Below are 15351 nucleotides of genomic sequence, written 5' to 3' on the forward strand. Positions count from 1 at the left end.
AACTAGCTTTGGAACATGATCCTATCCTGAAGTCACAGCTTCTGGCTGCCTTTTTTGCCATCTCACCGAGCTGTGCCAGCCCAGCTGTTTCTGGACCATACCCTGGCGGATCAAAAACTTCCCTGTGTGCTTGTTTATTTTTTTTTAAGTTTATTTATTTATTTTGAGAGAGACAGAGAGTGTACGTGAGAGAGAGAGAGAGAGAGAGCACGAGCCGGGCAAGGGCAAAGAGAGAGGGAGAGAAAGAATCCCAAGCAGGCTCTGAGATGTCAGCAAGGAGCCTGATGTGGGGCTCGATCCCGCAAACTGTGAGATCATGACCTGAGCCGAAATCAAGAGGGGGACCCTTAACCAACGGAGCCACCCAGGCACCCCTGTTTGTTTTAAACAACTTTATTGAAATATAGTTCACGTGTCTTCAAATCCACACATTTAAAGGTACAATTCCGTGATCTTCAGTGTATTTACATGCAACCATCACCCCATCTCATTCCAGAACATTTTCATTGTTTTAAACAGAAACCGTATTAGCAGTGACTCCCCGTTTCCTCCCTACTCCGCATCACAGCCCGAGGTAACCACTAATCTACTCTCTGTCTCTATGGATTTACCTGTTGTGAATATTTCACGTAACTGGAATCATATAATACCTGGTCTTTTGTGACTGGCTTCTTTCACTGAGCATAATGTCTTCAAGTTCATCTGCTTTATAGTGTGGGTCACTGCATTATTCCTTTTCATGGCTGAATCATATTCCATTGTGTGGATAGACCACCTTTGCTTATCCTTCATTAACTGAGGAACTTCGGAGGTATTTCCACCTTCTTGTTGTGCCTGGGGTAAAAACAGTACTTTCCTCTGAAAGCCCAGATCACTTTGTAGGAATCTTTATCTCTTCACAGAACTTCTTGTTTCTGGGAGATGAACCAGACTCCAGGAGAGAGTGGGACAGAAGAGGGAAAAGGGAAAAGGGATTTATCCAGTCGGGAAGCTCGCAGCCATTGGCTAGCTTTGTCACCCAGCAGGGGCTCTGGGAATGCAAAGATGACTTAGGGCAGAAGTTCCTGCTCTCGAGGAGCTCACAGGCCAGTGACTGGAGGGGGCACATGTATTGTTTCCCCTCCTAGGATCCACCCCATTTTTCTGGTCTTCTTCAGGGGAACCGCCCCCCCACCTCCTCCCTGGTTCCTGGGAAGGAGAAACCCAGGCCTGACCAGCCCACATTAGCCAACCTGTGGGCCTAGTGGTTGCCTCAGGAACGGGCAGGGACTGACTTCAGACAGTCCAGTGACATTCCATGACACTTTTCCTGGACCTCTTTTCTTTTTCCTTTTTTTTTAATGTTTATTTTGGAGAGAGAGAGAGACAGAACATGAGTGGGGAGGGGCAGAGGGAGAGAGGGAGACACAGAATCCGAAGCAGGCTCCGGGCTCCGAGCTGTCAGCCCAGAGCCCGACGCGGGGCTCGAACCCACGAACCGCGAGATCATGACCCGAGCCAAAGTCGGACGCTTAACCGACTGAGCCACCCAGGTGTTCCTCCTGGACCTCTCAGAAAAGGTAATGTTTCATTTGGTTCATTGTTCTTCCCATGTGGTTGATGCAAAACTCGGCTGGAAGCCTGAGGCTGCTGGTGGCCATCTCGCGGTGGTTTGGGGAGAGCCTGCCTGAGCAAGAAGGTGACAGAAGGAAAGCAGGGCTCAGACACAGGAGACCAAACCACATCCTGGTGATGTAACCTGAGCAACTGGACCACACTGTGCCTGATTTTTTGCTACCTTTATGCTTTTCAGCTGCACGAACTCTTAATCTTTAAGAATTAGAAAAATAACGGGGGCGCCTGGGTGGCTCAGTCGGTGAAGCGTCTGATTGTCGATTTCGGCTCGGGTCATGATCTTGGGGTCATGAGATCAAGCCCTGTGGCAGACCCTGTGGTGCCAGCGCTGCCTGCTTGGGATTCTCTGTCTCCTTCTCTCTGCCCCTCCCCCGCTGTGCACACTCGAGCTCTCTCTCTCTCTCTCTCTCAAAATAAATAAATACGCATTAGAAAAAAGAATTAAAAATTAATCATGATAATGGTTGCACAGCTCTGTGAGTATAACTAAAACCATTGAACTGTACACTTTAAATGGGTAAGTTGTGTGGCATATAAACTATATTCGAATAATAAAAAATAACACCAGATAAGGACGATGATAGAACCACTTGAGAATGTTATGGAAACCCAGAAAAAGAGCAGCTCACTTTGTCTGCAAAGCAGACTGCAAACAGCCTTCCTGAGTAGATGTTACTCTATATTACCGGTGAGGAAGCAAAGACACTTCCAGAAAGGAGCTGAGTACGTACCTCTTAATGAGTGACAGGGCTAAGAATTACATTTCTAGGAGCGCCTGGCTGGCTCAGTCCGTAAAGCACGTGAGTCTTGATCTTGGGGTTGTAAGTTGGACCCCCACCATGTTGGGTGTAGAGATTACTTAAAAATAAAACCTAAAAGAAAAAAAAAAATATTTCTAGCCCATAAGCTGGTCTTTGAAAACACAGTCTTTCCTTAGGCACTGTCAAAATCTAAACCATGGTGCTAATTAATTGACCTAAATTATTTTAAAGCATTTATAGCATCGAGCCTGCTTATCACGAGCATCTCCAAATACACACGGGGAAAATCCCTGTAGTTCTAACGCCTTTTATTTTGGATTTCCAGAGTTTGACAAAAACTTTTTCACGTTTCAAAGTGGCTTATGTGAAAAAGTGTAAATAAGAAGTCCAGGATGTGAACTTCAGGCATAGCTGGATCCAGGGGCTTTCTGAGGGCAATAGCATCTGATATCTATTCTCTGCTCCTCAGCTTGGGATTTGCATGATGTTGATGTCACTTTCATGCAGGCTATCCACACATGGTGGCAAAGGTGGTCTCCAGGACCTCTAGGGTTAAATCTTACCAATAGCTTCAGAAAATTCAATGCATTTTCATTGCATATCATTGGCTCAGCTTGGGACACATACCTATCCCTGGACCAATCCCTGTACTTATGCTGATTGGTCAAGCTTAGAGCCAGAGGGTAGGGATAGTCTACCTGAGTGGTACTGGATAAGATAGGAGGGAAAGGAATCCCCAGTGGACAAGTGAGGTACTCTTACAGAGGGGAGAATGGATGTTGAGCACACCTAAACAAACAAACAAACAAACAAGCAAACAAACAAATACACTGATGTTTAGTTTGGGACCAGGAAGTCAGTAGTACTCCTTCACACTGTAGAAATATAGTCATCTAATAAAGTTGATATTAAAAATGTTCTCTTTTGGGACACCCGGGTGGCTCAGTCGGTTGAGCATCCGACTTCGGCTCAGGTCATGATCTCACAGCTCGTGAGTTCAAGCCCCGTGTCGGGCTCTGTGCTGACAGCTCAGAGCCTGGAACCTGCTTCAGATTCTGTGTCTCCCTCTCTCTCTGCCCCCACCCCTGTCAGAAATAAATAAACATTAAAAAAATTAAAATGTTCTCTTTTTAATACTTCAGTTTCATTTTCATGATCTGGACTATCCTTTTCTTTTCACTTAACTTCCCAAATCTTTAAATATTGTTCTTCCTCACCCCTGGATTCTACCATCAAGAATGCCCCTCTTCTGTTTTCCTGTAGCATTTTCTATTTGGATTACCCCCTTTAGTCTCTAATTAATTACTTCCAGGTATTGTTCCCCGTGTGCAAGCAGGGCCTACCACAGGGGCCCAGGGTCATGTGACCAGGCCTTCAGATTCACTAGCAGACTCCCATTTAGACATTTCCTTTTTTTCCCTCTTTTTTCTCTTTGTTTCTTTCTTCCTTTCTCTCTTTTCTTTCTTCCTCCCCGTCTCTCTCCCTCCTTCCCTCCCTCACCGCCCCCCATCTATTTATCTATCTCTATGCCCAACGTGGGGCTCCAACTTACAACCCCAAGATCAAGAGTCACATGCTCTACTGACTGAGCCAGCCAGGTGCCCCTAGACTTTTCATTTTTTTTTTAAATTTTTTTTTAATGTTTATTTATTTTTGAGACAGAGAGAGACAGAGCATGAACGGGGGAGGGGCAGAGAGAGAGGGAGACACAGAATCAGAAGCAGGCTCCAGGTTCTGAGCCATCAGCCCAGAGCCCGACGCGGGGCTCGAACTCATGGACCGCGAGATGGTGACCTGAGCTGAAGTCGGACGCTTAACCGACTGAGCCACCCAGGCTCCCCTAGACTTTTCATTTTTACAGATGTTAATTTTACATTTGGTTTATAATTCAGGACAGGAGTTTGTATCAGTCAGAAAACAGAATCCATTCTAGGTCTTTCCAATAGAAAGTTTTGGGTTTTTTTGTAAGATTTTATTTTTAAGTACTCTCTACACCAAATGCGGGGGTTGAACTCACACCCCAAGATCAACAGTTGCATGCTCTAACCGACGGGGCTAGCCAGGGGCCTCTCCAATGGAAAGGTTTTAATGCTGGAAATTGGTTAGACATACGCATTAGTTATCTACTGCTGTGCAACAAGGCACCCCAAAACTTAGTGGCTTAGAACAACAATCACCATTATCTTTTGTAGTTTCTGCAGATATGGAAGTTGAGAGCAGCTTGGCTGAGCAGTTCTGATGCAGGGTCTCTCATGAGTTGTAGTCAAAATACTGGCGAGGGCTGCTCTCATCCGAGGGCTTAACTGGGGCCAGAGCTGCCACTTCCAGGATGGTGTGCTTGATGGCTGTTGGGGGGAGGCATTAGTTTTTCCCCATGTAGGTCTTTCCCAGAGCAGCTCCAGATAGCTGGCTTCCTTAGAGGAAGTGAGTCAAGAGAACAAGGTAGGGAGCGCCTGGGTGGCTCAGTCGTTTGAGCTCTAGGTTTCAGCTCAGGTTATGATCCCAGGGTCGTGGGATCAAGCCCTGCGTCAGGCTCTGTGCTCAGCGCGGAGCCTGCTTAAGAGTCTCTCTCTCTCCATCTGCTCCTCTGCCCATCTCCCCCTCTGCCCCCTCCCCAGCTCGTGTGTGCACTCTCTCTCTCAAAAACAAAAAAACAAAAACCAAAAAACAAAAAAAAAACCAAGATAGAAACTACAATACCTTTTATGACTTAACATCAGAAGTCACACATTGTCACATTTGCCACATTCTCCTAGACAGAGGTGAGTCACAAAGCCAGTTCTGCCTCCTGGTCCAGGAGAGGGGAATTAGGCTGCACCTTTTGAAGGGAGGGGGACCAAAGGGTTTGTAGATATGTTTTGAAATCGTCACAACAGGTGATGATAGGAGCCAAGCAAGGGATGGTGAGACGAGCCACAGATTAGCAACAGCAGAAAGCCGCTATTCCAGTTAGGACTGGAGGGGATGAGGGGAAGTGTGCAATTACCAGAGTCCAGGATCCAGGACCACCCAGCGGAAACGGGAACTTCCGAGGGGCTGGACACTCGAAGATACGGCGGAGTTGCTTCCCAAAGCGGAGGGAGACAGATGCTGCGGCCTCTTCCTTCCTCCACCTTCCGACCGTCTGTCAGGGTCTGCAACTGGCCCAACCTACCAGGAAGCGGACTGCAAGGGAGCCTGGGAGATGTAGTTCCTCGTGATTCGGGGGTGGGCGGAGAGGGCTGCCCGGGTCTGAGATCAAATGGGCAGAAGCCTAACACCGAGCCCCCTCCCCCGCCCTCCCGCAAGGACTGATCTGATTAAGTGGTGATATTGTGGTTATGTTTATCTTCACTTCTGATCACTCTATGAAAATTGTTCCCAACAAAGTGACATTTTAAAACTGAAAATGAAAAAAAAAAAAATACTGATGAGAGAAAATCCCTTAGTCTCCTTTATTCTTCCCTAATTTTAAAACAGACTCCCGTGGGACCAGAAGGGAAAGGGAGTGTTCATACCCAGACAGCAGAAAGCTGAGCTAGCCTTTCTGTGGAAACAGCCTTTTGTTATTCTGTTTAGAACTTGCCAGCTTTTGAGAACTGATGGGTGCAACTGTTCAATTTCTAATCTGGTTTCCTAGTCCCTCGCTCAACAAGCTTCTGATTCCAACAGAAAGGATTTACTTTGTCTGTTCTAGGTATATACCCCAGAGAATTGAAAACGTATGTCCATACACAAATGTGTGTGTGAACATTCATAGCAGCATTATTCCCAATAGTCAAAAAGTGGAAACTCAAATGTCCATCAAATGGCAAACAACGTGTGGCCCGTCTACACAATGCAGTATTATTCAGCCACAGAAAGGAATGAAGTACCACGTGGAAGAAACTTGAAAACATGGTGCTAAGTAAGAGAAGCTGGCCACAAAAGGCCACGGATTGTACGATTTCATCTCAGATCCACAGAGACAGAAAATAGATGAGTGGTTGCCAGGAGGGCTGGGGGAAATGGGAAATGGGGAGTGACAGCTAATGGGTACCAGGTTTCTTTTAGGGGTGATGAAATGTTTTGGAATTGGACAGAGGTGATAGTTGAACGACTCTGAATATGCTAACAACCACTGGACCGTACACATTAAAAGGGTGATTTCACGGGACGCCTGGGTGGTTCAGTTGGTTGAGCGTCCGACTTCGGCTCAGGTCATGATCTCACGGTTCGTGGGTTTGAGCCCTGCGTGGGGCTCTGTGCTGACAGCTCAGAGCCTGGAGCCTGCCTCGGATTCTGTGACTCCCTCTCTCTGTCCCTCCCCCATTCGCACTCTGTCTCTGTCTCTCTCAAAAATAAATAAACATTAAAAAAAAAAAAAAAAGGTGATTTTGCTCTTTTTCCTCCCTGGCTGCTTGGAGCTCAGCCACCACCGTGAACGACACAATAACTATCCGGACCAGAAAGTTCATGACTGACTGACTACTTTACAGAAACAAATGGTCATCGATGTTCTACACCCTGGAAAGCAACAGTACCTAAGAAATTCAAGAAAAACTAGCCAAAATGTACAAGACCACAACAGATGTTATCTTTGTATTTGGATTCAGAACGAATTTTGGCAGTGTTGTTGCAGGATCATTGAGAGAGGCAGTCAAGAGAGAATTATTGAGACGTGTTCTGGGGCAACTTAGTAAGTTTATTTAAGCAGCACGGCGACAGGACCCTTGGGCAGAGAAATCTGCACTCTGGCTGTATGAAGCTGGTGGTTATATGCTTAGTGCTGAAGGGGGAGGGGACGTGCAGGGAGTAGTAGGTCACAAATGTCTTCTTTGAATGTCTACTCGTAAAACTACTTTTGCAAGATTTCTCTGGTGCTTATCATTCAGATAAGTATGAACTATCAATGAGATGCACAGGCAGTCATGAGACCCTTTAAGTATGTAGCAAGCAGCTCTTACCTGATGCTTATCAAAACCATGCAGGCTATATAGGTCACACTTCTGGGCTAAAGGTGAACATTTTTCTGCTTCTGTCCCTCATCAGTGGCAAGACAACTGGCTTTGGCATGATTTATGATTCCTTAGGGTATGTAAAGATACATGAACCCAAACATAGACTTGCAAGACCTGGCCTGTTGGGAGAACAAAAAGACCTCAAGAAAACGGCGAAAAGAATGCAAGAACAGAACGAAGAAAGTCAGGGGCACTGCAAAAGCTAATGCTGGGGCTGGTGAACAGCGGGCTGGAGATTGGGCAACAGAAGGAGTAAAGATTACGGGACGCCCGGGTGGCTCAGTCGGTTGAGCGTCCGACTTCCGCACAGGTCGTGATCGCTTGGTTCACGGCTCATGGGTTCGATCCCCATGTCAGGCTCTGTGCTGACAGCTCGGAGCCTGGAGCCTGCTTCGGATTCTGGGTTTCTATCTCTCTCTCTGTTCCTCCCCCGATCATGCTCACTCGCTTGCTCTTTCTCAAAAATACACATTAAAAAATTAAAAAAAAAAAAAAAGGAGTAAAGATTCTGCAGTGATTTTATCTGTGGTGATTGTGCAGATTTTTCATGGGAGGGTTAATAAACTAAGAGCTTCTATGTGGGAAAAAAAGAGAGTGATTTCATGGCATGAATTATATCTCTATTCCTTAGTAAAGCTGGAAAGAAGGGGGGAAGGAGGAAGGAAGGAAGGAAGGAAGGAAGGAAGGAAGGAAAGGAAGGAAGGAAGGGAGGACAGGACCCATTTTTTGTTGCACCTCACTGATTACTGATAACCCCCTGGTAGGTTCTGGGCCAGACCTGAGTTGAGAGATTCATTCGTCATTCATCATATATTACTAAGTGCCGGCTATGAGCCATCTGTTTGTTGTGTTGAATGCGTTCACACACACCATGGCACGCAAGCACCTGCCAGTCTGTGCTGAGGACCATAAAAGTGTACATTTACAGTGGGTGGGCCTGGCAAGTCCTGAGAGCCTGTCTTCAGATTCCGAAGTAATGTCAAAAGACACTTGATGACTAATTTATGGCTATGCCACTGAAAAGAAAACCCTCTACAAAGAAGGAACTATGCCAAGTAGTTGATAAGTGATTAGTTTATGGTCCTGTGATTGGAGTTACTTTTGTCTCTTTTCTGATTCTTAGATAGCACAGTTAATTACGTTTCTAATACAAAAAAAATAAATTCACAGATGACTTCTGGCTGCATTTTTGGTTTGGCCACCACTGTGTCTTCAAACACTGGAGCCAAGTGTATTTAGATACAGCATCTATGCTCCGATTTGCCACACTCCTCCCTACTCCCTATTGCCTTAAGCTGGGGTGCCTTCACTCATTCATGTAAACTGCCTGATCCCTGAAGGCATTTGAATTTGGATCCCCTGATTTACTTTATAAAATCCAACAATATATAATTCAGGGTGGTCCACCAACATGATAAATGTCCACATTTTAAGTCCCTGGTAAGTGGAGTTAGAATATTTCATCAGTTTGAAAGTGAAAATTCATGTATTTCATTTCTAGATAAAAACAGAATTGTTCTTGGCACTTTTCTATACAGTTCGGTTGGTTGGGAAGTCAAAAAACCTGTTTCAGTTTAATTCATTAAAAAAATTTTTTTTAATGTTTATTTTTTTTGGAGAGAGAGATACAGTGTGGGGGGTGGAGGGGCAGAGAGAGAGGGAGACGCAGAATCTGAAACGGGCTCTAGGCTCTGAGCTGTCAGCACAGAGCCTGACACGGGGCTCGAACTCAGGAACGGTGAGATCATGGCCTGAGTCGAAGTCGGTTGCTTAACCGACTGAGACATCCAGGCGCCCAGTTTAATTCATTTTAATAGGGAACTACTGTAGGTATTATAAGCAGGAAGAACTTCAATACAGAGAAAGAGAGGCATATAAGTGGGTTAGTGAGGCTGGAGGGAACAGGCTCTGGGCTCCCAGAATAACACAACAGAACTGACCTGCCAGCACAAGCAGGGCCTGTGACACAGTCGGGAGAGCGGGGAGTCAGGGGACATCACTAGAGCTCTTGAGTTCAGTCAAGGAAGCCCTGCACCTGTTTTTTGACACCTGAAGCGGGGAAACTGGGTATTGGGCCACTACTGCCCCCTATTGCCTGATGGTCTTTCAAGAAATAATCCCTAAAAAGAAAAAGAAAACAATCCCTCAAATTTGCACAGCACCTTCACATACAGGATGCCATCTGATCCTCTTAATAACTTCACTAGATGAGCAAGGCGCGTGGTGGACGTGGTGTCCTCCCCCTTTTACAAGAGAGGAAACTGAAGCTCAAAGCTGATGGGACATAATGAAGGTCACACAGCTATGTGCAAAACTGGAGTAAGCAGCCAGGTCTCCCCAGCGCCAGGTCAGGTCAGCACACTCCACCTAGTGTCATGAATGGGGTCTTTTGTGGCCCCCGGATAGGCTCTGCGAGCACAGCATACACGTGCCAAGACTGTGCCTCGGGAGTGCCGCAGACTGGCAAATAACCGTAGCCCGGTTGCACAAATCTGCATCGCCAACACAGAAGACAGGGCTGCTATGTGGCAGAGGTTATGTCTAGGGACATTCGAGAGAAGAAAAAAGGTGACATTTGGGTTGGGTTTTGAGGGATGATCTGGCAGCAAAGTGCAGAAAATTGTCCTAGCAGCTTGCAAGAGCTGAGGGGGCGTGATGTGGCAGGAACACTTTGGGAAGCTGACAGAATTCCAAGTTTGGAGGATTTGAACCAGGTAAAAAATATTTTTGTAGTTGAAGTATTATATGCATACAGTAAATTAAGGTGCAGCCGTCTTTTCTTATTATTATTAAACATTTTTTTTAACATTTATTTATTTTTTTTTTTAATTTTTTTTCCCAACGTTTTTTATTTATTTTTGGGACAGAGAGAGACAGAGCATGAACGGGGGAGGGGCAGAGAGAGAGGGAGACACAGAATCGGAAACAGGCTCCAGGCTCCAAGCCATCAGCCCAGAGCCTGACGCGGGGCTCGAACTCACAGACCGCGAGATCGTGACCTGGCTGAAGTCGGACGCTTAACCGACTGCGCCACCCAGGCGCCCCTTAACATTTATTTTTGAAAGACAACATGAGTGGGGAAGGGGCAGAGAGAGAGGGAGACACAGAATCTGAAGCAGGTTCCAGGCTCTGAGCTGTCAGCATAGAGCCCAACACGGGGCTCGAACTCAGGAACCGTGAGATCATGATATGAGCTGAAGTTGGACGCTCAACTTACTGAGCCACCCAGGCATCCCTATTATTATTATTTTTAATGTTTATTTACCTTTGAGAGAGACAGAGACAGACAGACAGAACACGAGCAGGGGAGGGGCAGAGAGAAGGAGACACAATCTCAAGCAGGCTCCAAGATCTGAGCTGTCAGCACAGAACCTGAGGCAGGGCTCGAACTCATGAACTGTGAGATCATGGCCTGAGCCAAAGTCAGATGCTTAACCAACTGAGCCACTCAGGCGCCCCAAGGTGTATTAGTCTTAAGTATAAAAATACTATGTGAACATATAAAAACTTTCCCAAATCCCAGGAAGTTCCCTTGTGCCCCTTCCCAGTCTACACCCATCTCCATCCTTTCTGGTAGGTTTCTGTGGGATTAGGGTGTTTCCCAAGCGGTAAGTGCTTTCCCTGCTTAATTCCGTTGGCTAAGTAACCAGACTGTATTTGATGGCAGGCAGGTAATTCATTCATTGGCCAGAGAACGCAGAAGGGGAGCTCGTGCTCTGAAGGCACCTTCTCGCAATTAGGACGCAAGGCAAGGGTTTCTGGGGTTAGGGTAGAAGGGGCTGGTATGCAAGTCGACGTGGGGTTTTTTTTGGGAAAAGGGGGAGGAGGCTTCTTCGAATCAGAGAGTATCATTTCTTCCCTTAAATGGGAGCGGTCGCACGTGTCAGTGCGATGGTCGGTGTGTTTTTTGTTTTAACCATTAGGTGGTAGGGCACCTGGCTGGTTCAGTCCAAAGAACGTGCCACTGTTGATCTCTGGGTTGTGAGTTCAAGCCCCATGTTGGGTGCATAGTTTACCTAAAAAAATAAAATCTGGAGCACCTGGGTGGCTCAGTCGGTTAAGCGTGGGACTTCGGCTCACATCATGATCTCGCGGTCCTGAGGTTGAGCCCCACATTGGGCTCTGTGCTGACAGCTTAGAGCCTGGAGCCTGCTTCGGATGCTGTGTCTCCCTCCCCCCCCCCCCCCCCCCCCCCGCCCCTTCCCTGCCCATGCTGTCTCTCTCAAAAACAAAAAATAAACATTAAAAAAAGTTAAAAAAATAAAATCTTAAACAACAGCAAAACAATTAGATGGAAATGATCCCGACGTCACCTAGGGGGTTAACAGTCATCTGAACTGGATCAAACTGGTGGAAAACTGGGGACTCGTTTGGAGTCTGTTGGCGAGTCCCTGGTGGCAAGGGGAAGGCAACAGAGAATCTCGAAGCCCTTGGCGTCAGCCCCCATCTCCCTTTACTTCTTACTTCTGTTGCTGCCTCCAAAGTTTTCGCCATCTCTTTAGACAATCTTAGGGCGTCGCACTGGGCGCGGGAGGTTTCTTGATACTGTCGCTTTCTGGTGTGGTCCACGTGAAACTTAGCCTGCGCGCGAAAGGGATGATGGTGGGGACAACCATGTTTGGCCTTTCAGAGCCACCATCCAGGCTCGGGGTGCGCGGAGCCGCCTTGTCCCTCCGCGGCCGCCGTGCTCCCGTTACGTGGCAGCTGCCGGCGCCCGCCAATCCCCGGCGCCCGCATCAGCCCCCTCGGGTGGCGCAGCCGGAAGGGGCGGAGCAGAGGCGGCGGCGGCTGAGGAGGCAGCGGTGGCGGCGGCTCTGGAGGCCGCGGTCCCGGTCCTGGCTTCGGCCCCAGCCCCACCATGGTGACGCTCGCCGAGCTGCTGGTGCTCCTGGCCGCTCTTCTGGCCACGGCTTCGGGCTACTTCGTCAGCATCGACGCGCATGCCGAGGAGTGCTTCTTCGAGCGGGTCACCTCGGGCACCAAGATGGGCCTCATCTTCGAGGTGGCCGAGGGCGGCTTCCTGGACATCGACGTGGAGGTGCGGGCGCGCTGCCCGCGGCCGAGGCGGGGTCGCGCGGCGGTTCGGCGTTTGGAGGCGCTGGGGCCCGCGCTGGGTCTGCGGGGGCGCGGGGCGTGGAGGCCGCTGTCCGAGCGCTGGGAGGGGCCCGGGCCGCCGTCTGGCCTCCGCCCGGGCGACCCCCTCACGGCCCTTTCCCCCGCGGCCCGCCGGGATTCCGTGCCCCGGGATGCCCCGCGGATACGGAGCCGTTGCTTAGTTGCTTTGCGTTCTCAGTTTGGACGGCGGGTTCCCCGTGGAACCTGTCGCTGAGCTTCGTCGACCAGGCGCCGCGTGTCAGCTCCGGGCCCAGGCGACGCTTAACGTGTCGCGGCTAGCCGAGGGCCGGTCTCGTTGGGTCTGCAGCTGCATTCCGTCGTGTTACGGATTAGTGTTGGAGAAAGTAAAGCGAATGCCACTGACGGAGGCTAGGCAGACGTTTGCGTTGTGCATGTCTTTATTTTTCGTAGAAACAGCTTCAGTGTTTAACCTCTTTTCATGCAGACTTCCAGATACCTCCTTCTGCCGTCTCTGGCTAGGGGAAAGCCGGAGCTGGGTCATTCATTTTAGGCGTGATGATTACAGATAAAGTATCTGGAGAAAACAGGAAATTATTTTAGGAACTAGCGTCCCCGAATTTCCTCCTATACCCCCCCCTTTTTTTTTTTATAACCAAAAGAGTGTTTCGCGTTTTATTTACTTATTTATTTAGGAAACCAGATGTAAGTAGTACTTAAGTTCACTGTTAGCATGATTAATTGGGTTCTAGGATTTTCCATTTGGCAGTGAACAGCAGAGTTGGGCACAAACGACACAGTAAGAGTGAAGCCCAAAAATAAGGGGATAGTGGAAGGAGTGACTGATAAAATTAGTTAAGACGTTAAAGGCCAGTTATTCCAGTCTCCAGATTTTGCACGCTCTCTACGAGGAACTAGGGTGACCAAAGCCTAACCGCTGATGTGTAGCAGATGGATGAGAACACAGGTCCCTTAATTTCCAGTCTAGTCGTTTTCTGAAGCCTTCTGGCATCTCAGATAAAGCAGATTCCTACACTGGTTTGCAGCAATCATTTAGGGAAACCTAGAAATGTAGCTTGCTCAGATTTTTTAGTTTTAAAGATCCTTTTTCACGTTTTGGTGTTAGTGGTTGAGTTTGCATGTGTGTTGCTGATACAGGCCAGTTGGAGTCAACGTGTACGGTGCTCTTCTGTTTCTGAGGAGTTGATGTTTAGGTTGGACAGACGAAACGTACGTACTCAGAATCGAAAGGTGCTTTGGGGAGCCATCGAGTCCAGCTTTGTTTCATGAGTGCGAGACCGCAGCCCAAAGACGTTACTGTCACTAAGTGAAAGTTAAATTTTCTTAGCGAATATCCTGCTGCCGACGACACCGCTTACGGAGAAGTATGGTTTTAAATCTTCTGTGATGTGCATTTCTTTCCTGCCTCCAGATTACAGGGCCTGATAATAAAGGAATTTATAAAGGAGACCGAGAGTCCAGTGGGAAATACACATTTGCTGCTCACATGGATGGAACATACAAGTTTTGTTTCAGCAATAGGATGTCTACTATGACTCCCAAAATAGTGATGTTCACCATTGATATTGGGGAGGCCCCCAAAGGACAAGACATGGAGACAGAAGGTGAGATGAACATTCAGAAGACTTCTATCACGTTCTAAGAATTAACATTGTGTACGTTTTTATTCATCTGAATGGAGCGTTTATTTTGATTTCTTATTCGAGGCTCATTCACCGTCTTTAAAACCAAAAGCTTTTGTGATACATACTTTTTATTTCTCCAGGACTCCTACTTAACAAAAATAATTTTCTGGAATTTCATATTTCAGTTCTTTACCACGGTCTCTTGCAACTTTTCTTAGTCATTCTGTGCTTTTGTAAGCATGTAGGTTATGTGTGCTTTAGGTGGTTGTGTGGATTTGCTAATCCTGGTATATACATTGTTGTTTATTGTTCATTTATACATGACTGGTTTGGTTAAATTTTGTTGTTTTATTTTTGTGTGTGTTTATATTTTACGCTTTTCTTTAGGTGGTGGAGATACCTGGGATGGTAGGTAGATTGTCTTTTGACAGCATCCTGTCTTTTTGCGTTTTTGTTTGCTGCTAATTTCTGCTTTCCTTCATTCTAACCCGTTTGTTCGCACGAGAGTGTTTTTTCTCTTAATTACAAAACCCCTACAACTAATTAGAGTTTTAGACTGATTGTTTTCTGTGGTTTTTACTTGGATGATGGGAGGTATAGGTTAGGTCATTTTAAATTAATGGCATTGGAAACATAGGGATTGACATTTTAGTAGTAACATCATAGTTTGTTTCTTTTAGATGAATGTTGAGGGTGAAAAGATTCAATTGTAACTGGAGGAGTAAAAGTCTTAAACATAGCTAATGGCAAATGGTGCTGTTGACTTTTAGGGAGTACTCCGTTGGCTTGTTTTTACCATTATTATAGTTTTCTAACTTGAAATTTGGTTGGACGTGAATTCCAGTTCTAGAAGCTGTGTCTAGATATGGTGAGAAAGGCTCTTTCAGCCATATGTTGCAGTTAGATTGATCTATATTTCTCTACTGACCAGCAACAAACCCTGAATTGAGTCTTTTGGAGGAATTGGTTACCAAGAACCAGCACATTTGGATTTTTGGAGGGGAGGGGGCACGGCGTACATCAGGATTTGTGGAAACTAGCAGTGCAACACATTTCATAGTGTTAACGCGATAATATTTGTTTTAGATATTAAGCAGTTTGTAGGGTACTTACATCATAAAGAAGTTATTTGTTGGGGCGCCTGGGTGGCTCAGTTAAGTGTCCAACTTCAGCTCAGGTCATGATCTCACGGTTTGTGAGTTCGAGCCCCATGTCAGGTTCTGTGCTGACAGCTCAGAGCCTGGAGCCTGCTTCAGATTCTCTCCCTCTCCCTCTCCC

At 47.0% G+C, this 15351-nt stretch overlaps 1 protein-coding gene and 1 long non-coding RNA gene across 4 annotated transcripts in view; one reads left to right on the forward strand and one right to left on the reverse strand.

Annotated features, from left to right (window-relative positions):
* Window positions 1–1356: 1356 nt before the first annotated feature.
* Window positions 1357–5523, reverse strand: LOC125914251 (uncharacterized). 3 transcript variants are annotated; one of them, XR_007455259.1, is made up of 5 exons: window positions 5362–5523; window positions 5076–5193; window positions 4553–4720; window positions 2346–2472; window positions 1357–1666 (listed from the first exon to the last, which is right to left on the reverse strand). It is a non-coding gene; the product is annotated as an uncharacterized LOC125914251 (long non-coding RNA). The 3 variants fall into 3 exon arrangements; XR_007455257.1 differs by having other exon boundaries at window positions 2346–2486; XR_007455258.1 differs by lacking the exons at window positions 4553–4720; window positions 5076–5193 and having other exon boundaries at window positions 2346–2486.
* A 6589-nt stretch (window positions 5524–12112) lies between these two features.
* Window positions 12113–15351, forward strand: part of TMED2 (transmembrane p24 trafficking protein 2) — a 10030-nt gene continuing 6791 nt past the window's right edge. Inside the window, exons 1-2 of the mRNA XM_049619492.1 lie at window positions 12113–12392; window positions 13860–14052. Coding sequence (XP_049475449.1) covers window positions 12213–12392; window positions 13860–14052 — 373 coding nt within the window. The 5' untranslated portion in view covers window positions 12113–12212. The remainder of the gene's footprint in view (window positions 12393–13859; window positions 14053–15351) is intronic.

This window comes from Panthera uncia (assembly GCF_023721935.1).
Source record: "Panthera uncia isolate 11264 chromosome D3 unlocalized genomic scaffold, Puncia_PCG_1.0 HiC_scaffold_8, whole genome shotgun sequence".
Classification (NCBI taxonomy): Eukaryota; Metazoa; Chordata; class Mammalia; order Carnivora; family Felidae; genus Panthera; species Panthera uncia.